The sequence below is a fragment of the Symphalangus syndactylus genome, chromosome X (assembly GCF_028878055.3).
Source record: "Symphalangus syndactylus isolate Jambi chromosome X, NHGRI_mSymSyn1-v2.1_pri, whole genome shotgun sequence".
NCBI classification, from domain to species: Eukaryota; Metazoa; Chordata; class Mammalia; order Primates; family Hylobatidae; genus Symphalangus; species Symphalangus syndactylus.
The window spans coordinates 93,006,704-93,033,301 of NC_072447.2; the positions used below are offsets into that span (position 1 = coordinate 93,006,704).

Genomic DNA, 26,598 nt, shown 5'->3' on the forward strand with positions numbered 1-26,598 from the left:
TGAGTTTATTCCGTATCTTGTCTGCTCTAACTAGTACAGCAATAATAAGGGAAGTGCAGATATCTTTTTGACATACTGATGTTATTTTCTTTGCATGTATACCCAGTAGTGGGATTGAAAGATCCTGTGGTATCTATCAGTCACATAGGTATTCATATGGTAGTACTATTTGTATTTTTTTTTGAGGAATCTACGTGCTGTTTTCCATAGTAGCTGTACTAATTTATAATCATGCCAACAGTGTGTTCACTTTTCTCAACAAACTCACCAAGATTTTTCTTTTTTTCTTTTTTTTTTGTTAACAGTTATTCCAGCTGGCGTGAGGTAGTATCTCAACGTGGTTTTGATTAGTGTTTCCTTGATAATTAGTGATATTAAGCATTTTTGTATACCAGTTGGCCATTTATATGTCCATTATTGTGACATGACTATTAAAGCATTTTGACCATTTTTAATCAGGTTGTTTGGTTTATGGTGAGTTGTTTAAATTCTTTATATATTCTAGATATTAACCCCTTGTCAGTTGTATAGCTTGGAAATATTTTCTCACAATTTGAACATTATCTTTTCATTTTGTTAATTGTTTCCTTTGCTATAAAAAAGCTTTTCAGTTTGATGTAGTTCATTTTGTTTGTTTTTGTTGCCTGTGCTTTTGAGGTCTTATTTAAACACTCCTTGCCCCTCCCAATGTCACAGAGCATTTCCACTATGTTCTCTTCTAGTATTTTAATACTTTTGAGTGTTATATGCATGTTTTTAATCTACTTTGAGTTGATTTTTGTATATGGTGAGAGGCAGGATTCTAGTCTTATTCTCCTGCAGCTGGATATCCAATTTTCCCAATACCATTTATTGAAGAAATTTTTCCCAGTGTGTGTTGTTGAAACTTTTATTGAAAATCACTTGACTATAGATGTGCGAATTTATTTCTGGGCTCTGTGTTCTGTTCCATTATTCCTTGTGCCTGTTTTAATACCAATATCGTGCTTTGTTGGTTACTATAGTCTTGTAATATACTTTGAAGTTAGGTAGCATGATGGCTCCAACTTCATTTTTTTTTGCTCAGGATTCCTTTGGCTATTCGAGATATTTTGTGGTTCCATATGAATTTTAGGATTTGTTTTTGTATTCCTGTGAAGAATGTCATTTGTATTTTCATTGGTATTGCATTAAATCTGTAGATTGTATTGGGTAGTATGGCCATTTGAGAAAATTAATTCTTTCAATCTGTTAACATGGGGTATCTTTCCATTTTCTCATGTCTCTGTTTTCTTTATTACTCTCATAGTTTTTATTTGTTAAGGTTATTTCTAGGTATTTTATTTATATATATATTTTAAATTGAATTGTTTTCTTGATTTCTTTTTGAGATAGCTTGCTGTTAGCATGTAGATACACTACTGATTTTTGTATGTTGAATTTTTATACTATGACTTTATTTATTTATTACTTTTAACAGATTTTTGTGTAGTCTTTAGAGTTTTCTATATATAAGATAATGCCATCTGCAAATAGATACAATTTGGCTTCCTCCTTTCCAATTTGATGCCTTTCATTTTTCTCTTTTGCCTAATTGGTCTGGCTAGGTCTTCCAGTACTATGTGGAAGTGGTAAAAGTGGCCATCTATGTCCTATTCCTAATCTTAGATAAAAAGCTTTTAGTTTTTCCCAATTCACTAGTTTGTGTGTTAGCTTTGGGTTTGTAATATATGGCCTTTATTGTACTGAGGTACATACAGTCTATGTCTAATTTGTTGAGAGTTTTTTTTTTTTTATCATGAAGACTTGTTAAATCTTATCAAATGCTTTTTCTGTGTCTACTAACATGATCATATGGTCTTGTTTGTTTTGTTAATGTGGTGTATCAAATATATTAATTTGCCTATGGCGAACTCTCCTTGCATCTCTGGGATTAATCCCACTTGATCACAATAGATGATGTTTTTAACGTGCTGTTGAATGTGGTTTGCTTTTATATTGTTGAGAATTTTTCCATCTATGTTCAAGAAACCTATAGTTTTTGTTGTTGTATTCTTGTTTGGTTTTGAAATCAGGGTAATGCTGGTATGTGAAATGAATTTGAAAGTTTTTTTTCTCTTTTTCTATATTCTGGATTAGTTTGAGGATGATTGATATTAGTTGTTACTTAAATGTTTGGTAGAATTCAGCAGTGAACAAGCTCAGCCTAAATTGGTAGAAGAAAAAAACAATGAAGCTAATGCTAGAAATAAACAAAATACAGACTAAAAGCATTCAAAATATCAGTGAAAGTAAGAATTGGTTATTTGAAAAACTAAACAAAAATCATTAGCTAAAGAAAAGAGAAAATATGCAAATAAAATCAGAGATGAAAAGGGAGACATTACAACTAGTATCACAGAAACACAAAAAAAATCATAAAAGTGTATTATAAACAAGTATAGGCCAACAAATTTGAGAACATAAAAAATGGATAAATTCCTAGACACATGCACCCTATCGAGATTAAATTATGAATAAATAGAAACTCTAGACAGACAAATAATGAGTGAGAAAATTAAATCAGTAAAAAAAGTCTTTCATCAATAAAAGACCCAGGTCTTGATTAATGTAGCAAATGTCTTTTGAAAGTCAATTGTTTATCAGCATTATTAATACTAAAAATGTAGAAACTATTTTCTTTATTTTGAAGAGTTTACATTTGGACAGAGTTTACATTTGCACAGAGATATAAAGAAATAAATACAAGCTAACACATATAAAGCAAAAAATAAAAAGTTTAGAAAACAAATGCTTCTGAAAGTAAGAAATAACACTATTGGCTTAGTTGGCAAATAGTGATAATATTTTGAAGACATATCTGAGGACTTACATAAAACATTTCTTAAATCCTGTGGATATTATAGATCCTAGAGATGAATAGCCTGTTTATACAATTTATAGATTATTCCTCTTCATTTGTTGAGAAGTTTAGTTTCTGGCCTATCATATATATTTCCTGATCTATACCATCTTTTTTATTTTTGGCAATCTCAGTATCTGTGTAGATGAAACTTAGAGTAGCCTGGCCTCTCAGTTGCTTCACCTCCAGTAATAACATGTTTCACCCTAGTGCAGCTCTCAAATCTTGTGGCCACGCTCTGTCATCTTGTCATTATCAACAATGGCATATGTTCCGTAGCATTGATTTCAAGCAATCAAGTCTCTGGTCACTTCCTCCTACCTTTTCAGTTCACTCCTTCAAAATTATTTTAGCCTTACTGGGTCTGCCAACCCACTAACCTTCACACATACCTAATGTCCTCACTTCCCTACTTACCCAGCTTACACTCCATGTAGCATAATCAGAATCAAATACCTGCATATGCCCTTAAATTCTCTTCTTCCTCTGTGCTTTTCTAGAAAAACAAAACCTTGGTTAAGTTTAGCTTGCCACGTGTTTTGTGCCTGTACCTAATAAGAACTATACTGATAGTCTAATTTTAAACATTACCACAAAAATCAACTGGACGTGTAATGCTACATAGTCCTAATGTAGTGTCCTAGTCAGTTTACCCTTTGACTCTCATAAACAGCTCTTCTTCACCTTCATCTCTTATCCTCAACTTCCAAAACTTGCTCCTCATTCTTATTTTTATAATCTTTAAATGTAGAAGTCACCAGAGATGACCTCAAACCCCTTTCCTAATAACATGCATTCTTTGGGGTGATATCATTTAGTCCCATGGCCTTAAATGTCATTGTTGGCAATGGCCCAACTTATATGTCAGTTGTTCCCCTTAATGCCAGAGTCACAAATCTAACATTCTCCTCAATATCTCTCCCTGGAATTATAATAGTTATCACCAATTTGATATATCCTAACACACTTATGATTACTAAAACTATCCTTCCCTATCTCAGTAACCATCTTTACCATTTAGGCAGTTGCTGATGTCAAACCTAGAAATCATCTGTGGTTTATTTCTTTACCATTCTGTACCTAATCCATCATAAAATCTATTTGGTTCTACTTTTAAAATGTATTCAGAATTTAACAACTCCTAACTACTTCTATCAATACCACCACTTCTATAATCTTGATTACTACAATACACTTGTAATTCTTCCCATTTCCACCCTTGCCTTATAAACGCCAGGAGATTTTAAAGACTTAAATCACATTGTGCTACTTCTGTTCAATGTCGCTGCATGACCTGGTGTCTCACCAGCTCTCTGACCTCACCATTCTCTTCCTTTCACTAGTTCTGCTTTAGCCACACTAGACTGTTGCAGTTCCTTGAACCATGCACTGCACAGTTTCCGTTCTGAAGGGCTTTTTTTTTTTCCAGGAATTACCTTTACTAGGATTTTATTAGTCCATTTTGCATTTCTATAAAGGAATACCTGATCCGGGGTAAAGAAAAGAGATTTATTTGGTTCATGATTCTGCAGGCTGTACAAGCAAGACACCAGCATCTGCAAGCCTTCTAGTGAGGCCTTGGCAGCTTTTACTCATGGCAGAAGCTGAAAGGGGAACATGCATGTCACATGGCAAGAAAGGGATCAGGCGAGAGGGAAGGGTGCTAGTCTCTTTTTTTTTTTTTTTTTTTAGCGTACACATGACTTTTTTTTATTATACTTTAAGTTTTAGGGTACATGTGCACAACGTGCGGGTTTGTTACATATGTATACATGTGCCATGTTGGTGTGCTGTACCCATTAACTCGTCATTTATATTGGGTATTATCTCCTAATGCTGTCCCTCCCCGCTCCCCCCACCCCACAACAGGCCCTGGAGTGTGATGTTCCCCTTCCTGTGTCCATGTGTTCTCATTGTTCAATTCCCACCTGTGAGTGAGAACATGCAGTGTTTGGTTTTTTGTCCTTGCAATAGTTTGCTGAGAATGATGGTTTCCAGCTTCATCCATGTCCCTACAAAGGACATGAACTCATCAATTTTTATGGCTGCATAGTATTCCATGGTGTATATGTGCCACATTTTCTTAATCCAGTCTATCATTGTTGGACATTTGGCTTGGTTCCAAGTCTTTGCTATTGTGAATAGTGCCACAATAAACATACGTGTGCATGTGTCTTTATAGCAGCATGATTTTATAATCCTTTGGGTATATACCCAGTAATGGAATGGCTGGGTCAAATGGTATTGCTAGTTCTAGATCCCTGAGGAATCACCACACTGACTTCCACAATGGTTGAACTAGTTTACAGTCCCACCAACAGTGTAAAAGTGTTCCTATTTCTCCACATCCTCTCCAGCACCTGTTGTTCCCTGACTTTTTAATGATGGCCATTCTAACTGGTGTGAGATGGTATCTCATTGTGGTTTTGATTTGCATTTCTCTGATGGCCAGTGATGATGAGCATTTTTTCATGTGTCTATTGGCTGCATAAATGTCTTCTTTTGAGAAGTGTCTGTTCATATCCTTTGCCCACTTGTTGATGGGGTTGTTTGTTTTTTTTCTTGTAAATTTGAGTTCTTTGTAGATTCTGAATATTAGTCCTTTGTCAGATGAGTAGATTGCAAAAATTTTCTCCCATTCTGTAGGTTGCCTGTTCACTCTGATGGTAGTTTCTTTTGCTGTGCAGAAGCTCTTTAGTTTAATTAGATCCCATTTGTCTGTTTTGGCTTTTGTTGCCATTGCTTTTGGTGTTTTAGACATGAAGTCCTTGAAGGGTGCTAGTCTCTTTAAACAACCAGCTCCCACATAAACTAAAAGAGTGAGAACTCACACATTACTCCAAGGACATCATGTCATTCATGAGGGATACACCTCCATGACACAAACACCTACCACTAGATCCCACCGCCACCACTGGGGATCACATTTCAACATGGTATGTGGAGGAGACAAACGTCAAAACTATATCAAGGATATCTACATGGCTTGCTTTCTCAGTTTTCTCAGCTGATTAACCTTATCATAGATGCCTTCCATTACCACTCTACATAAAATGCCACCAGCCTCCCCATCCCAAAGCCTCGACTCTCTTCCCTCACCTTGTTTCTCTTCATAGACCTTATCACTACCTGACATACTTATTTGTTTACATTCTAAGCCCTCCCATGAGGCAAAGTGCATGAGAATCAGAGTTTGTTGTGTGTACTGCTATATCTTTACTTCCTAAAATAGCTCTGTTCAGGCACTAAGAAATCAATAAGTAGCTGTGGAATGAATAAATCTCCTCTGAGATGTTTAAATGCAAAGTTCTATTGAAAGTTAGGACGTACACACACATTCAGCAGAAACAATGAGTCTAAATATTAACTATATTGGGTAGTATTTGGGTATCAGGAAGAATATCTGATGGCTTACTTTTTCTACTGACTCCAAATTTTATGTATAGTTTTCTTCTGTCTTCTTAATTTGACATAGACAATAATTCTGTATGTTATTTTCTGAACATTTCTGCATTTAGAATTATCAAAATATAATTATTTAAATTTACATATTAATATATATGATAGTAGAAAAATATCAAAATCGTTGCTGAGTTTCTTAAACATTCCATTCTGATAAAACACATAACTGAAAGACATATTTAACTGCATTTGTGAAATTTCTTCACTTTCTTTTTAATTTTCAGCAGCATAAATGAAAAAGGATTAGGTAACAAGCCTCTGTGGCTGAGTGCAGTGGCTCACACCTGTAATTTCAGCACTTTGGGAGGCTGAGCCTAGTGGATGTCTTGATACCAGGAGTTCGAGACCAGCCTGGCCAACATGGTGAAACCCTGTCTTTACTAAAAATACAAAGATTAGCCAGGTGTGGTGGTGCACACCCGCAGTCCCAGCTACTTGGGAGGTTGAGGCATGAGAATCGCTCAAACCCAGGAGACAGAGGTTGCAGTGAGCCAAGATCAGGCCATTGCCCTCCAGCCTGGGCAACACAGCGAGATTCTGTCTCCTTTAAAAAAAGAAAAAAGCTTCTGAGAATATAAATTCTATTTAAATTAAAAAATTGCTTTTATTAAAACTATTGATGAATCTGAAAATATCACAAATGATTTAAGATAATTTCCTTAATGTATGACATATTTTACAAGGGCTATAGAAATAACCACAAAAATATTAAAAAGGGTATTTGGTAAGTAAAAACGTTCATATATTTTTCAAGTGTTAACATCTTAGTATCTGGTTTCTGTACTAGTGTTTAAGATTGGAGGTGGTAGAGCATGGTGGTCAGATCAAATACTCTGGGATATGATGGAATTGGTTCAAGTACAGTTATGCACTGTATCATGACATTTTGATCAATGAAAAACCGCTTATCTGATGATGGCCCCATAAGATTATAAGGGAGCTGAAAAATTCCTATTACCTAGTGACAATGCAACCATTGTTCACAATGCACTACTCACATGTTTGTAGTGATGTTGGTGTAAACAAACCTACTGCACTATCAGTCATATAAAAAAGTACACCACATACAATTATGTACAGTACATAGTACTTTATAATGATAATAAATGACTATGTTACTGGTTTAAGTACATACTGTACTATCTTATACTATACTATACTGTACTGTACTGTACTATACTATACTATACTATTTTTACCACTATTTTAGAGTATATTACTTCTACTTAAGAAAAAAAGTTAACTGTAAAACAACCTCAGGCATGTCCTCTGGGAAGCATTCCAGAAGAAGGCAGAGATGAAAGCTCCACGTGTCTTATTGCCCCTAGAAACCTGCCACTGGGACAAGAAGTGGAGGCAGAAGACAGTGATATTGATGATCTTGACCTTGTATAGGCCTAGGCTAATGCATATGTTTGTGTAACAATTAGCATAGAGTTTAACAGCTAAAAATATTAAAAATAGAAAAAAGCTTTTAGAGTAAGGATATAAGAAAATGTTTTTTACATCTGTACAGTGTGGTTAAGTGTTATTTAAAAAGTCAAATGTTTAAAAATTAAAGTTCATAAAGCAAAAAAAGTTACAGAAAGCTAAGATTAATTTATTATTAAAGAAAAAGTATTGTTTATTAATTTAGTGCAGCCTAGATGTACAGTGTTTATACATTCCACAGTAATGCACAGAAATGTGCCAGGCTTTCACATTAACTCACCATTCACTTACTTATCCCCAAAGCAAGTTTCGGTCTTTAAAAGGTTATCTCATGGTAAGTGTTCTATGCAGGTATTCCAGTTTTCATCTTTTATATTATATTTTTACTGTACTCTTTCTATGTTTGTATATTTGAGATGAACAAATACTTACTATTGTGCTATAGTTGCCTACATTGTATTCAGTACAGTAACATGCAGTACAGGTTTGTAAACTGGAAGCAATAGGTTATACCATAAACCACATAGCCTAGTTAAGTGGTAGGGTAGGTCATGTAGCTTTGGGTTAGTACAGTCTATAATGATGCACAATAACAAATCCCTTAATGATGCATTTCTCAGATGTATCTCTGTTGTTGAGTGACGCAAGACTGCATAATATTGTCATTCAAATAATAATTTTAGTGATTTACAATAGCATATTTTACACTATAATCACATGTGATATATTAAAATACTTATTTCACAAATAGGGATACATCATTTCTTCAGATAAAATTATCCAGTAAGCATGGCAGGGCACGGTGGCTCACACCTGTAATCCCAGCTCTTTGGGAGCTAAGCTAATTCGACATTGAATGTTTGACTCAATTAATGTGAACAGCATCATTACTAGAAAAGAGAAAAGTTTAGGATAATGTGAGTTAAGTGCTACCTGAATGCTTTTCAGTCTATGGTGCCAAGAAATTGTTCTTTTCCAGAACAAGTCAAGGAGAGTGCATCTGAAGGGAGGTAGCAGGCAATTTTTGAGCTATTCATGCCATGACCCCTTCTTATCAGTACAATATTATGACTGAAGATTTAAAGAATAATATATTTGAATTGGACAGAGAAAGTAATATCACCTTGGACCAACTGTCTTAAAAGAAACACAGACTGAATCGGGAGTGAGGAGATCTAAAACTAATCCTAGCTGGTAGTTAGAAAATGATGCCTGGATGCAAGAAATGTAATAAGCAAAATATTTAAGCGCATTCATCTTATCAATCAATTGTTCATCTCCTACTGATTGTAAGCCTGTATGTACTTGTGTTGAGATTTAAATTCCACCATTGTGTAATGTTGAAAATACAGGTAGATTGCTTTTATTATTGTAAATTCAATGGCTATCACATTTGACTAAATATTAAGAAATAAAAGGTGGAAATATGTACAGTTTCTTAATGGGATTGATATTGTAAAGAATGCTATGAAACTCTTAGGCTTGAAATTCTTTGAGGAATATTTCTTATGTGTAATGAGTACTCCAGGGAGAAGCTTCAGGACATAATCAAACATTTTTAAAGTATTTTGACTCAGGTCTAAGGGTTTCCTGCCTATTGACATAATTATAATACCCATATAAATCAAAGAATGTAGGTTTTATGTTTGTGAATATAACAACTATCACTAGCCCTGTTGGTGAATTGTACATAGTTCTGGATACATTTCAGATATAAATACTAACCAGCACACTTCACTTTAATGAAAGGTTAGGTAGTAATTATAGGAAAATATCTAAGATCAGAAAACAAATTTTAATTTTACTTTAATCCAACTAAGTTCCTTTAGAAGTTGGTATGCCTAAATTTCTACTACATGTTTGTACTCTCATTAGAGAAAAATTAAATTTTTTACAAAATTATATGATGAACCATATTCTCATCCTTACTTCCTTTTCAGATTAGATACACAGCACTCTGAAGAAATGAATGCCACCAGATCTGAAGAGCAGTTCCATGTTACAAACCACGCAGAGCAAACTCTTCGTAAAATGGAGAACTACTTGAAAGAGAAACAACTATGTGATGTGCTACTAATTGCAGGACACCTCCGCATCCCAGCCCATAGGTAAGTATTTTTATGTATACAGAATGGTTTTGAGTAGGGCAATTATAAATAAGAGATAATAAATACATAGATTATAAATTGGAATATTTGTAAAAATATTTATTTTCCTATATTAAAAAAGCATTCGCCTATATGATCCGTTTCTCTGTGTATTATTTAGAAGAGCCAAACTTTGAAAAGACTGATGATGGAAAGTACAGCACAAACACACTCTCTAAAAAAGATCAGTTTATGTATTTGACCATTCTAACTTCACTACATTTGACTGAATTGTAAAGATTTTATGGAGAAAACAGACTCACCAGTGTTACAAATTTGCTGAATCCATTTCATGCTTTTCAGTTAAATCATTGACTCATTTAAATTCCTACAAATATTTCCTATTTCCAGGTTGGTTCTCAGCGCAGTGTCTGATTATTTTGCTGCAATGTTTACTAATGATGTGCTTGAAGCCAAACAAGAAGAGGTCAGGATGGAAGGAGTAGATCCAAATGCACTAAATTCCTTGGTGCAGTATGCTTACACAGGTAAGTGCTTAATACACATTAACTCGTAATGACCCTACGTTACATAACACACATTATTATTAGTAGTAGTAGTAGTAGTAGTGGTTATTATTGCTACTACTACTACTACTACTATTCTTCAGTAGTAGTAATACTGCTATTACAACTACAAAGGTGAGGAAACTAAAGAATAGATGAGTTAAATAAATTTCCTAAAGTAATAAAAAGGCATAGTCAGGATATAAACTCAATAATATAAAAGAACAAGAGGTATATAATATGTAGAAAATACCTTAACCATGAGAGCAGACAACTATTTAACACAAACATGCAAGAACAATTCTGGAATGGTGTGGGCACATTCTTGTTTGTAAAAAGTAGATTTGGGAATGGGGTCTTCCAATCCTACAGTAGAGATTTAGTCATTCTGTTCATTCAGAATAATTTTCATATCTATTCAAACTGTAAATAAAGGTAACAATGAATTTGGGGACTAAAAAGTATTTTGACTTTTATTCCAGAATGATTATTTCATCTTCAGGGTCTCTTAGTATTAAAATACTTTTATTTGATTATGTATACTTAGGCTCCTCTTAAGACTAAAACCTTACCTCCTGGCTTTCTCCAACACAGTCATTTTCAAACATTTTTGCTTGCACTGTCTGTAAAATAATTTTGAGAAACGATGTGCTCTCCTTACATTTTTCCATTAATGACTAAAATATGTTGTAATTTTAAATATTTGTAAAGTATATAATCCCCAAAATATTGTAAATATTAATCTTTTTATAAAGCACTATTAAGTTTGCATTTTAAATGTATCTAACAAATCTTGATCCTATAAGAATTTGATACCAACAACAATTCATTTAAAAATATATCTATATGACAGTCCCTCAAAAGTTAAACAAAATAGTTACCTTATAATTTAGCAATTCCATTCGTAGTTATATACCCAAGAGTTAAAAACATGTCCACACGACAGTGTGTACACAAATGTTCATATAAGCATTATTCATAACTAAAGAGTAGAAACAACCCAAATGTTTACAAACTGAGGAATGGGTAAATCAAATACGGTATATGAACACAGTAGAATATTAATAGGCAATAAGAAAGGAATGAAGTAGTAATAGATACTACAACATGGATAAACTTTGAAAATATTATGCCAGATAAAAGAAGCCTGTCGCAAAAGGTCGCTTATTTTATTATACCATTTACATTAAATGTACGAAATAGAAAAATTTGTAGAGGCAGAAGGTAGACTATTGGTTGTAGGAATATGGAGGGAATTGGGAATGAATGTTAATAGGTATGGAGTTCCTTCTGGGAGTGGTGAAAACGTTCTGGAATTAGATAGTGATACAGGTTGCAAAATTTTTTGAATATACTAAAAAACACCAGATTGTACATTTTGAAAGTGTGAATATGATATGATTTAGATCCTAATAAAAATATGTATGAAGAAGCTTTTATTTCAAAGTTTTTCCTATGCCACAACCCCATAATGTAGCATAGTATACTTTGGGATAGGTGAGGAATGTGACTTCCTTTTATGAGATGAGAAAAAGGAAAATTATGGAAAGGACACTGGGAAAGTAAAACCTGTGTGGTAACAACTGTTTTGGGAGCAGACCATTTTTTAGGAGGGGTATGTATGGAATTTGAGGTACTGAAATTTCTTTACATGAAATTGATCTGTGTCTCAGATAGGTTTTATATAACTCTAGTGGTATGCATGCTATTTGAAGACCACTGTTCTAACAAAACTACTTTGAAATTTCACAGTATTTCGTTCCTTCCTTCAACTTTCACCTTTCTCCTGACAAGCCTTTAAACAAAAATATTCCCTAAATTTCCATATGCTCTAAAATTTCAATAAGCTTTTTAAAATCAGGAGTGAAATGGAAAGAACTTTATTTCTTCTACCTGATACATTTTAATCCTTAGAAAACATCTTTTTGTTCCCAATGAGCATTCGTAGGGTAAGATAATTCAGCTGGCTCTTGACTATCCTTTTACTCTTTAATGAAGTGAAACTTGGGCCAGCTCCAAACAGCCTTTCTTAAGCATGCTTGTAACTGAATACTGTACACTGTAATATACAATGCTTTCCTACTGTATCGAAGACATTTATAACTATTCCTCTGAATGAATATTCTTCCTAATAACCAGACCAAATTTAAATGTCTATAGCAGATGAATATTTATATCTGAATTGGAGAATAGTTCATACTTCTCTAGGTCTCATGAGATATGGGCAGGGCTCTCCCTTCAAAATCAGAACAAGAACAATACAAGAGAGTCTGCTGATGGGCTGGACCCCTTTACAATATATTCTACAGATTGAACTATGTATAGAAGACCTCACAATATGTATTACTCTTTTCCTTATGGTTATGCAACTATATGAGCCCCATATTAAGGTATTTTAGAAGGGAAAACTTTAGGGGAATAGTTTGTAATTGATATCAGCCATTTGAAACATTCTTTATAACTTGGCTGAAACAATAAAAAGTAGGAATGTCTCATAAAAATCGCATAATTTTTGCAACAACTAATCAATAACACGTGTTCTAAAAATAATACAGACATAAATATAAACAGACTAACTTAAATTGCTTCTGATTCTGTTTTTAAAAATTCATTACAGATATTTTCAAAAAGAGACTGATTATTTTATAACAAAGCAAATAAGTAATTCTTCATTTGTGGACTGTTGGCAACATTTTCTTCCTCTTGAGACAGTGCCAGGGGTGAATTCTAGAGATAATATTTTGGGCAAATACATCTTTACCACCTAATGTAGATACAAAAAAAAGGCATAAAAGTTCAGTGTTCTTCTTACAAAATAAATGGACAATTAAGCTTAATGCTTTTTTTATTTACTAAGATGTTTACCTCCTCACAATGACAGTTACTTGCATGGCCAATTGTATGATTCTTATACAATATGACATAATGTTCTTTGAGTCATAATGAAACAGTTTTTTCAACTTTATACAGGTATGATTTAAAAATCAAAATTGTATGTGTTTAAGGTGTACAACGTAATATTCTCATGTACATATACAATGTGAAATGATTGATATAAGATTTAAATGCAGGCCTAAGATGATAAAGAAGTAACAAGTTGCTGTTCTTTACAATAATGTTATTCACTGTTTATTTGCTACAGTCATTTTTGATAACCTAATCTGGCTAATTTCAGCCATCTTATTAGTGTTTACAGACAGACTGTCTTGCGTATATTAGCCTCAAAATGTGCTCCAAATCTGCTGAAAAGCATAGCTCTACTAGAGAGGAAAATAAAAAAATATTTCAACTAGTTGACATAATTTTTACTTTATGGAACTTACAATCATTCTTTGCTTTTTCAAACCATCTAGGAGTCCTGCAATTGAAAGAAGATACCATTGAAAGTTTGCTGGCTGCAGCTTGTCTTCTGCAGCTGACTCAGGTCATTGATGTTTGCTCCAATTTTCTCATAAAGCAGCTCCATCCTTCAAACTGCTTAGGGATTCGATCATTTGGAGATGCCCAAGGCTGTACAGAACTTCTCAATGTGGCACACAAATACACTATGGTAAAAATCAATTGCTTCAACTTAACTTGTAGTAAAAATATGTTAATGTTATAATAAAATTAATAAGCAATATAAACTTATATAACTTGTAGATGACTTTCACATATTATATATTCAGCAAAAACATTTGTCTGGTTGAGTTGCACTCAAGCAAGCTTTTCCTTTTTTGAATTACAAATGTTTAATTAAATCCCCAAACTTGAGGAAATAAAAATACTACCAAAAAATAAATTGTACAACTGCGTATTTCAAATAGAATTTATGGTATTAAGAAAATGTTAATTCCCTGATATTTTTGCACAATTAGAGCTTTAGTCCATAAAATTGTACAAATTATGATTTATAAAGAAAGTGAGGTGTCATTCAGTAAGGAAAAATGCTAATATTAATGGGTCAATAATTGTCGGAGCTTAAAAACTACCAAAATTAGTGGCGCGATCTCAACTCACTGCAACCTCCGCCTCCTGGGTTTAAGTGATTCTCCTGCCTCAGCATCCTGAGTAGCTGGGACTACAGGCACCCGCCACCATGCCCCACTTATTTTTGTATTTTTAGTAAAGATGGGGTTTCACCATATTGGCCAGGCTGGTTTCGAACTCCTGACCTTGTGATCCGCCCGCCTCGGCCTCCCGAAGTGCTGGGATTACAGGCATGAGCCACCGCGCCCAGCCCAGATAATTTTATTGAATGAACTTCTTTATGTCTTAGTAACAAATTTTACTTTGGTTAAAAATAACTTACAGTTCAATTCATTAATGCAACTAACTTAAAATCCCTTTCAATTCTATTAACAATTAAATCTAATGCAAATGTTCATAGGTGGTAATTATTTAAATGTTGCATATGATAAGATAGAGCATATTAAATGGACAGAGGATATTCAATAAAGCCTTACAATAGAAGCTAATACTTCCCTGATGCAGAGTAAAAATAAACTTTTTTAACCTCTGAAGAAGGGAAGGACACAAGAGATGGATCATTTTGTGAAGCCGAATCAAAATATAAATATTTCAAAAAAATGAAATTGCTTCAGTTATTTAATATTAAAAAACAAAAAGCAATTGCATACAAGTGAACAATAGAAAGGCACACACTGAAATCATAAATAAAAGTAGCATTTTTTAGAATAGAGATGCATATAAAGAGTATTTTTCTGGGGTTTTGTACAAAAGGTAATTTTTTAATTTCTAAAATTTCAATTGTTTAAAAACTTCTTATCAAATCTTTCTCCCTCCTACTTCCCACCCTAGGTCCATTGCTCAAAATTTGAAGTTTGAAACATATTCCTAAAACAATACCATTATATGGAGAATCATATTATAATGGATTGACATTTTAAAATATATCATTTAATTACACCATTTATGTTCCTGTGTCGTAAATACAGATACTATATAATCTAAAGGAACAGCAGTTATGAAGGTCAAAGGTTTATTCTACCACAAAAAATAAACACGGAAACTTCCTATTTAATTACTTAAATTCTTGAACTAAGTTTTAGCAGTTTCCTGTTTAGTATTACACACTTGCAAGCAAAATACATTCTGAAAAAAAGTTCGAATTATTTTTGTTGCTCAAAATGAACTTGTCTTCCTTTTCCTATTATGTGACCAAAACGGAGTGTTGAAGCAGGATGTGCATAAAAATGTAATATTGTTGTCTCTCTTAATCTCGCTTCTTTAGTTATGTTAGTATCTATTGTAAATACAGTAAAATATATAAAGGTCTTGCTATAATAATGTTTTTGCAGTACTGGATTGATAGTTTAATAATGCAAATAATTTTAATGTCTAAGAATAATATTAAACAATTTAGGGATTCAATTGTAATCATGTGCATTGGTAGACTGAACAAGGTAGATTGGCTTCCCTCATGTGAATGGGCCTCATCCAGAACTACCCTCACAGACACACTCAGAATGCTATTTGGCCAAATGTCTGGATACCCCGTTCGTTACCCAGTCAAGTTCATACATAAAATTAACCATTTAAATCATATAGATAGTTGTCTGCATCAATGAAGCATTTAGCAAATATGTGATAGTCATTTGGTAAATTTTGCAACAATATAAGTGTAGATATTTATAAAATGAATAGTTAATCCAGGGCTCAAAAGAAGACTCCCTTGGAAGTTGCATAGAATAAAGTGTTTACCTTGAAATTAGGAGCAAAATAATTCCAAAATAAAACAATTTAAAATTAATCTTTAAGTGAAACTAATTATTTCTATACAGTACTGCATACTGCAATGTAATATATAGATACTTTAAAATTATACTTATTCTTTATTTAGACTAATCTACTATATTGCCCAGCAATTTTCAATACTCCCATTAGGAAGAAATCCTGAAGTCATAACAAATTCTATCAGAAAATCTAGGTTTTTCCTCTTTGTTTTTTAATTGGAGAGTGGGTAAAAAGGAAGAGATATTGAGGTGTCCATAATATTAATGCAGTTTCAGAGTTTATATGCAATATCAGTACTATATAACCTTAAGTTTTATAGTTTTATATTTGTCTAAACTCTTTCACAAAAATCATATCACTTACGAAAAGCAGATGCAATATCAAACAAAATGCAGTAAGCATGATTTCAGAGGCTTATGCTTGAATCCAGACTTTGCCACTTACTCCATAGGGAATCAGACAACTCATATGACCTGCTTTCTTATCAGACTAACTCCACTTTCTCACAAGATCACACTGGTGATGACTTAATGCTTGTGAAAGAAATCAGTAAAGTGTGAAGTGCTGTTCAAGTGTAATGTATTAATAGTTGTACTACTATCACCATTATTTGTATGAGTGGGAGGGTCTTCACCCAGAGACATCTGCTACAGTAAGAACAGCAGTTCTCTTTCAATTGTTTGTCTTAATCACAAAGAGTTATTTGTCTAAATAGGCCAGTTTGAAACTTACAGCATCAGAGCTTTCTGATGGGTATATCAACATTGATTATTGCTGTCTGGATAACTTTTTTATTTGATTTATTCACTTCCACAATGACTAAACTAAAAGTAAAGCTGAGGTGGTGATTTGATTTATTTAGAGACCCCAATTATTCAGAGACTAGCTTAAACTGTTCCTGGAATGTCTGTTTATTGTGCAACATAAATTGCCAAGTAGGTATGTTTATCTTCATTTTAGAAATATATTTTATTTCACTTAAAACTTGAGATCTTCACTATGAGAAATGTTAAAAATGATCATTCTGTTGTCAAAGAAAGAACATGTAATATTTATAAACTAGAAAAAAATATGATGGTGTTTTGGTTTAAAAAAATGAAACACAGATGTTTGAAATTGTATATTTGACAAAATACAACACAATGAAAGAAGAATTGAGATATAATATATAAATTTATTATTATTTTTTTGAGACGGAGCTTCACTCTACTAAAAAAAATATGAAAATACTAGCCGGGGATAATATATAAACTTAAAAGACATCCTCACTCTTTCCCAAAGAAAAAACTTTATAGGAATCCTTTTTAGATTGTCCTGAACCCATAGATTGTTACCAACTGCAATAGAGTACTTTCTCTTGGTCAATAGAAGATCATACTTTTCCATAAAAGGAAAGAGTTTTTCATCATTCTTTTTTCTTATCTCCAAGGAATTCAGTTTGTTTCTGCCTCACATACATAGCCAGAGTTAACTCTCCTAGGCTTTCAAGATAGCCACCACCTTAAAAAGTTTCAGCCTTTTTCTCATGGCTTTTGGCTGAAGACCAACTAGACAGTCAGCTCTGAAGTCATGAGCTGCTGTTGTCACGTACAGCAGCTGGGAGCAAAAACTGCCGCTTTTGGCTCTAACACTCTGCCTATGTGGGCTGTGAAGCAGTTAAAGCTAACTTTGTGTGTTCTATAAATAATTCCCAGTGGAAGCATTTGGCCTGTCAGCTTCAGAAGGCTCCCTGTTATCCATGTCACGGGTAGCAGGAGCACCTATTTTTTATAAGTGGATACATCTGTTTCTCTTGCATTTTCTGAAGTTTAAGAACATGAAATGCTTTGATATGCTTATTCCATGAAGAAATTTCTAAAGCGCAAAGTTTTAGTAGATAACCTTTCTTTTCTAGGAACACTTCATTGAGGTAATAAAAAACCAAGAATTCCTCCTGCTTCCAGCGAATGAAATTTCAAAACTTCTGTGCAGTGATGACATTAATGTGCCTGATGAAGAGACCATTTTTCATGCTCTCATGCAGTGGGTGGGGCATGATGTGCAGAATAGGCAAGGAGAACTGGGGATGCTGCTTTCTTACATCAGACTGCCATTACTCCCACCACAGGTATGGAAAATTACCTAGGTAATTTAAAATATAGTTCTGAACTACCACTAGGCACTAATCCGTTTCTTATTTCCCTAATTTTATTTTTTCAGAAGATTCCTGGTAATTTGAGTGTACAAGATTTGTTTCACAGAAGGACATATTCAGCCATCAATTAGAGGCATTAATAAAAGACAGAAAAAAAATGACTAAAAAAAGCTACTGTTAAACCATAAACATCAGAATATTCATTAGTTTCAGTTTCACCACATAATATTTGTAAAAAGCTGGGAAAATGACTAGGCTAACTCTTTTTTTCTTTTTCCTGCACACCTTCTAGGCAAAATGTTAATAATTAGTACAATAGCCTTCCAGAGGAGAGTCTAGGAATGAGTCAGGTACTGAATAATATCTATTAATATTATCTGCTACGATCAAAAGAATGCTATCATACTTTCGATGCACTATAGCATAATTATAAAGGCATCCTCACCATATATGTTGAATTGAAGGATTATAGCAAAGATGATTCTAAGAACAAACACTTTTGAATAAGATCCAGGGTTAACTCAACTCATACTGAATTTTGGAATGCAGTCTCACCACATAATTTCACCATTGGTGATAACGACAGTTTTTTCTCTGTAGCAAATTAATCAATAAAATTTATAATACATGTGAATATACTGCACATATGCATGTAATATCTACTGAATTTGTGGCTACACGCCTCAAACATCATCTGAATTAAAAACAGACCTTGTATAGATTTAGTGGATCAATAATTTTGTAAATATTAACATGAATCCACTTTTATAACAAAGTTACTAATTAAATGTTAATATTGAAAAATAGATTGTTAATCTGCTGATGATTTTTCCACTTTTTTTTTTTTTTTCTTTTTGAGAAGGAGTCTCACTCTGTTTCCAGGCTGGAGCGCAGTGGCACTATCTCGGCTCACTGCAACCTCTGACTCCCTAGTTCAAGCGATTCTCCTGCCTCAGCCTCCCAAGTAGCTGGGATTACAGGCATGTGCCACCATGCTCAGCTAATTTTTGTATTTTTAGTAAAGATGGGGTTTCACCATGTTGGCCAGGATGGTCTCGATCTCCTGACCTTGTGATCCACCTGCCTCAGCCTCCCAAAGTGCTGGGATTACAGGCATGAGCCACTGTGCCCAGATGATTTTTCCACATTTTTTAAAACTTCCAGCTGTTAATTAAATTCCATAGAACTATAGGCATGCTCTTAAGAATCTATCCATATGCAATGAAAGAACATTGATTACCCTTCTGGTTATAGCAAATTTATCCAAAGAGCAAGGCAATAGTAATGCCAAAAACAGAAATAATAAATATATATGTAATTTTAGATCCAAGGTTCTAAGTCTTTGGATTGACAGATGATCTTTAGAATCTATGGACATTTTATGTTTGGGTGAACGTGTACACTTATGTGTATTATTCTCAAGAAAATTTCTATGACATATGAGATTCCCAGACTGCCTTTCAAAATGTTCCTGGGCCTGTGAACTTGTTAAAAACACAATTTCTCATGCTCCACTGCAGACCCAGTTAACCAATTTCAGGGAAACAGGCTGAAGAATCTGTGTATTAACAATTTCTCCTTGTGATTTTAGGCATAAAAAACTTAAGATGCACTGGTGTAAGATCAGAGGCCGGTATCTTTACAGAGCCTTCAGTCTATAAGACACTTTCAGCAAAGTGAACTTCTTAGTTTGAACTTCTGTTATTTTATTGGAATGGAGGGATATTTCTAGCCCAAATGTACAACCAACACTACCGTGGTAGCCCACCTCTGAGCATGCCTTAGACCTAGAATATGGACTGTGTGAACTTTTCCTGATCATGGTAGTGATAGGCAATGTCATGCAAATACAGGCTTTCCAAAAGAATTTAAAAGGTGACCTTACAAATATTTTAGAAATGAAATATATAAAAAGGATGAATCTCTGAAGAGTATTTTTAGGGAAAAATACATAGCCTAGTTTTTAGACCTATTTCTGAAAGCATATGCATTAAGCAAATGCCTGGGCTCTCATGAGGCAAGTCAAAATAAAGATCCATCAAATATCACAGGTGGAGTGAAAACAGAACTGAAATTAACACATGAAGAGCAGGAAAATTCAGATAAGTTTAATTTAATAAGATTACCTCTTCTATTCCAGCAACCTGCTCACTATTCCTCTCAATGTCCCATGATACTGTGGACCCAAAACTCCAAGAGAACCAATCTAAGATGACTCTTGACAACATTCTGAAATATACTCTTGAATTCTCTCCAACTCATCTCATGAAAAATACTTTACCTCACTTTTATCAGTGTTAAATAAGGTCACTATCTGCCAGGTAATGATAGTTAAAAAGAATTGATCATCTATTTTTGTTAATATGCTGACTAGTTACTAAGGCATGTATCTCTACTCAGTTAAAAAGCACCTGCTTTCAGAATACTCTGCAGAAGTGATCAGATGATAAAGATACCATCCACCATGTCTGTTATTATTTTAACTGAGCATGTTTGCATGACCACCACTACCAACACAACTACCCCAAATCCACCAAAAAGATTGCTACTTGTATTAGCCGCATGCAGTAGACTAGTAGATTCTTGCTTGTGCAGACAGAGCCGTTCTTTTTGACTGCTTTCAGCAATACTTTCTATGAGTGATTTTTGACATTTGCTCCTTTAAATTATATGTGTACCTATTCAAAAGATGAATAATGTGTCAATTAAATAAATATGCAGAGATCATTAGCTACTACCAGCAGATTTTTAGTTATTTTTTTGATAAGTGAAAATAAAAATCTTACTAAATAACAAAAAGCACTAAATAACCAAACTTCTACATTTCGGTTAGCTCAAGTTTTCTCTGCCTCTACCTCCTGGGCTCAAACGATCAACCCACCTTAGCCTACAAGTAGCTGGGATTACAGGCACATGCAACCACAACTGGCTAATTTTTGTATTTTTTTGTAGAGACAAGGTTTTGCCCTGTTTCCCATGCTGGTCTCAAACTCCTGAGCTCCAGCGTTCTACACACCTTGGCCTCCCAAAGTGATGGAATTTCAGGTGTACACCACTGCGCCCAGCCTCCAAAGTTATATAAATACAAATATGTTCTTTCTAATGGTGAACTCTCCATTCATATGCCATGCATCACTACTTTTCAGTTACTGGCAGATCTTGAAACCAGTTCCATGTTTACTGGTGATCTTGAGTGTCAGAAGCTCCTGATGGAAGCTATGAAGTATCATCTTTTGCCTGAGAGAAGATCCATGATGCAAAGCCCTCGGACAAAGCCTAGAAAATCAACTGTGGGGGCACTTTATGCTGTAGGAGGCATGGATGCTATGAAAGGTAAAAATAACTTGAGTGTCTTCATTCAAAAAAGATACATTCTTAACAGCCTCCAACTTATAAGGGTGATATTAAAGCCATGTTAAATGAGTGCACCTAAAGTGAATTTTCATAAATAGGGTGCATTATATGATTTTGTGACGTCATTTTTCTACTTACCTTATGAGACATAACCTTTCAATTAGTGTTGAACTCTTAATAGGCACTTTTATTTACAGAAGCTGTTTTAAGATTTGAATATTTACTTTGCCATATTATATCTTTTCAAGGAAAACTTATTTAATGTTTGTGAACCCAAAAGTATGTGAGACAGGTCTCAATTAATTTACAAAGTTTATTTTGACAAGGTTAAGAATGCGCCCATGCTTAACCCCAGGGTTTTATACATTTTAGGGAGATATCAGACATCAATCAATATGTGTAAGGTATACATTGGTTCTGTCCAGAAATGCAAGACAACTCAAAGTGGGGGCCTTCTAGGTCATAAGTAGGTAAGAGACAGATGGTTGCATTCTTTTGAGTATCTGATTAGCTTTTCATTTAATACACAATTTACATGTGAGGGAGGTACAAGAATAGTCACTTGTGTCTTAGTCTGGCTTAGAGAATATGCACTTTTTTCATGAACAATAAAGCAGAGGAAGCAATCAGATGCATATTTGTCTCAGGTGAACAGAGGGATGACATTGAGTTCTGTCATTCCTTTGTCCTGCACCTGTGAAAATAAGCTGTCAATTTACATTGCCATTGTGAAACTCAACGTAACTGTTTAAGGGTAAGCATCTGGAGACCCACAAGGAATTTCCTTGTGGGCAAATTGTGAGGGATGTATGTAGCTTTTTAAGAAAAAAAAATCTCAGTATTTTTCTTATTTAGGAATAAAAAGGGAGGAAAGGTTTGCCTGACACAATTCCCAGCTTGACTTTTCCTTTTGGCTTAGTGATTTGAGGGTCCCAAGACTTATTTTCCTTTCACATGTTAATCAGAAAGGAAGAGACTGTAGCTGGCGAAAGGTCTGGCTGCTGGCCACTTGTAGAAAGAAGCCATAATAACAAGAGTGAGGTGCGACAAAAAGAAAGCAAGATTTTCTTTTCTATGCTAGTAAGGAGAGGAGTGGGTGGAATTCTTTCCAAAAATGTCTACTCTTCCATTTGTAGAGGGAATGTGGGGGTTTTAAAGAGAGAGTTTGGAATGCAGAATAGGCAGGGTGGCTAGGAAGTGTCAGGTGTTGTGACCCACTTCAATGGCTTGCGTTGAATTATTTATCGTTCCATCTGGTAAAGGGGCTGGTGCCGTCATGGTCAGAGGTGTCTTGTCTGTATCAGCATCCAGCCCCTGAACCTTCTCAGGAAATATTTGACCAGATGAGTGAGTATGGTGTGTGTTTATCAAGCATCTAGGTAACCAATGTGCATAAGGTATGGGAGCATAGAATGGGATAAGAAAGGGAGTGGAGGAAAGAAAACATTCCAAGGATGTAAAGTTTATCTCAGAGCTACATCTTGAAACTGGGGGGTGACGGGAAATGAGGAAAGGAAAGGGGATAGAAAAAAAAAAAGTTTAAAAACTTGGTTTGAAGTCCTACTGGAATCACATTATTTTCTTTGATATATGTAATTGAAAATTGGAAGACTACATAGTAACAATGCTTATTAATCATAAGCCCATAAAACAAGAGATTGCAAATGCAATTATTTGCAGATTTGTAGGGTTACTTCAAGAACTGATGTTCTTTAGGAAATAACAAATAACAATGTTTTTGTATTTTGTAACAATAATGTCACAAGATAGGTTTTATAGGACAATGAGATCCTATAATTAATTACCAGTCTGGCAACTTGAGGTTTTATTGAATTTTGTTGACTAAATTAAATATTAATAGCATATTAGAAGGTTTCTTGTTTGGTATTCAAATTACAAGAGTACTAAATTAAAAAATGCAAGTGCAGTTATCTTTCATATCTGACTCTGAAAAAAGCCTAATTTGCATTGTGAGAAATGGAAAACTTTGTGTTTGTTTGGTTTTTGTGTTTGTTTTTTATTTTTTATTCTTGGCATTTTATTCAGGCTCATCTTGGTTAAATTATTGTTACCATAAAGGAATGTATTACAACAAATGTTTATAAGTATCTATAACTCCTTATCAGTCTCTAAAAATGTGTGAAATATGAACCTATAATCTCTGGACTCTATTACCAAAGTTTGTGATGGAAGTAAATGAAGGCATGAGACACTTTGACTTCCTGGTATACGGAGACGCTATAAAAGGCTCACGGGACGTTGCAGACCATTAAAAGAATAGTAAAACCTTACATTTTTGATTGCTTAATCTTTGGCAGTTTGCAAACATCGTTTCTAATCTTCACAATATTGTTACCGCTCCTTTGCACATCTTAAGTTTAGATAGCCAACCAAAGGACAATCATTAAGAAAGGCTGGAGATGAAATTCTTATTCAAATACGATGTTCCTTTTTCTACACTGCCACTACTACAGACAAAAGAACAACAACAAAACTCTTTGGGGGTTTTAGAATCTATTGGATAGCCAGGGTAAACACGTAGTAACAAAAAAAAAGAAAAAAGAGAAAAAGAAAGAAAAAACCTAAGAAGTGTAACAAAAACATTAAATGAGCAGCATTTATCTGTATAAAGCAGTTTGACATTGAAAAATGTACTACTTTACATATTTTCACAAAAGTATAAACATTAATTTCTATACATATGCCTTTGCTTATAGTGTGTTGTTTCAGTTATTTTTAAAAGATGTTTTTGACTATATATTGAGTACAGTGTACACTGATTGAGTGATGGATGCACTGAATTCTCAGAAATCACCACTAAAGAACTTATCCATGTAACCTAAAATGACCTGTACCCCCAACACTATTGAAATTTAAAAACTTTTTAAAATTTAACTTTTATATTTTGATGTTTAGGAAATACAGTGCTTCCTCAATCTCTAATTTCCTCTCTGATTCATATAACAAGCTCAGAATTTTTGTTAAATATAGATATCACACAAATGGCTGGGGCTAACTATAACTCCTACAATGTATTTGAAAGAATCATTAGAAAGTGCTAAGTATAATCATAGAGTCAAAATTGTTAAATTGTCAATTAGTAAACTTTGGATGTCTTGTACATACATAGTATTTTATAAATTTTTATTTGTTTAAAAAATAAATTCTGAGTAAAGCATATGGCAGGAGACAAGGTAAAGGCTAATATTGTCACTTTTGGAACATTTGTAAAGTAAATGGAGGAAATCATTACATCGGATATATTCACTACTGCAGAAACTACAGTGTGCTCAGCAACACTGATAAGTTTGACAGGTTTTGTTCACTCTTGAATAGATTATGAACGAAGATTGGGTAAGAGCTTAGAAATGAATTGAGAATCAATAGATCAAACATTCTGGGGCAGACAGTTATTTATACAGAAAATTTTTAAAGCAAAAGATAGTAAAAAAATTGAATTTATGTTTTTCCATCTAATATAGAGGTGCCCTAGTAAAGCAGCTAGAGAATATATGTTTTGATTAGTTGAAGGATTGGTGGGGGTAGACAAAGGGGCTGGTTCAGAAGTCTTCAGAATTCAGTATGTAGAACTACTAGTCATAAATGCTCATGTTGCAGTCAAAAGTTATGGGATCATTTTATCTTTATTGAATCTAATGCCTTGAAAAGTTTAACCTGGCATGAATCACACACCTACATCTCTCAGTGTAAATCTTCTACATACAGCTGACTAATGTACATTTGTACAATTTTCTAATTACCCCACCATTCATATCTTCATAATCATAACAATGAGTGCAGACTAGCTTTTATTTCCTAATCTAAATTAGGTCATCGGTAAATTCCACTAACACAAAGAGAACTAAAAGTTAAAATTAGAACAAGCAGATAAGAATATAGATGTAGGAAGTTTGGGATGAGGAAATGGAAGGAAGTGGAAAACATTCAGAGAAAACTGACTGGTTAATCATAGAATAAAAGTAGGTGTGAGTTTCTAATTATTTCAGTTTTAACATTACCATCCAAAGATATTTAGTGTAGAAAAGGTATTTTGATAGGTGTTGTAATTTGACCTCTTAGCAGGAAATATAGTCAGTAGACTGATTGCTAATGTATAAATCAGTATTCAGTCAAATCCACGTTATCAGTGAAGGAGGCAATAATGAAAGAGAAAGAGTAAATGAGTCCCTGTGTATTTACAAGTTTGTGTTAGAAAATCCAAAATCTTGGAACACAAATACTTGCAGTGCACTATTCACCAGAAAATATTTAAACTTAGAGGAAGGAAACACTGTTTCCACTAATTCAATCTAATCAAGGAGCAGCTATATATATTTAATATACACTCTGCTTCAATTTTGACAGGATATGACCCCATACCATTGCCCTATAACTGCCAATGGGTATGCTTCAAATGTTAACTACATCTTCATTATAACTAATGGACTGCATTTTCTTCACAAATGTCCCAATAAAGGAGCAACTGGAAAGTATTTTTGCTTATTACTGTGGTTGACTTTGTGTAATTGGGATGAAATTTTTTAAACCTGCCACAAACTCTATTAGATATACTATAGATGTAAAAAATAATTCTATTATTTTCCATCCTGGTTATTATTCAGAAGTTTCCCTGTTGTGCAAAATCAGCTTTTACTAAAAAATAGCAACAACTATTATGAATGAATGGTAAGAAGCATTGCCTACTGAAGTGACAATTCATTATGACAGTAGTGATAGTTTACTTTGTCAATAGTGACAGTATACTATGGCAGTAAACTTTGTGCATTAGTAATTGAATAGAAAATACAATTATATTAACACTTAAAGAAAGTAATACCTTGTAATTCTATATTCTCAACTGTAATATTTTGTGCTACTGAAGCAGGTTCATTGTCTGGGGTAACACCTGAGGTTCGTTGTCTCATGGCCACAGAAATCAAAGACATG

The 26,598-nt window shown here is 33.8% G+C and overlaps 1 protein-coding gene across 3 annotated transcripts in view; it reads left to right on the forward strand.

Moving 5' to 3' along the window:
- Window positions 1-26,598, forward strand: part of KLHL4 (kelch like family member 4) — a 163,618-nt gene that overhangs the window by 96,378 nt on the left and 40,642 nt on the right. For all 3 annotated transcript variants that reach the window (XR_010119566.1, XM_055268227.2, XM_055268226.2), the window contains exons 2-6: window positions 9,715-9,882; window positions 10,273-10,409; window positions 13,781-13,977; window positions 18,058-18,270; window positions 21,444-21,630. Coding sequence is in view for 2 of the 3 variants with exons in the window: in XM_055268227.2 (XP_055124202.1) it covers window positions 9,715-9,882; window positions 10,273-10,409; window positions 13,781-13,977; window positions 18,058-18,270; window positions 21,444-21,630 (902 nt within the window). In the remaining variant the exon portion in view is untranslated. The remainder of the gene's footprint in view (window positions 1-9,714; window positions 9,883-10,272; window positions 10,410-13,780; window positions 13,978-18,057; window positions 18,271-21,443; window positions 21,631-26,598) is intronic.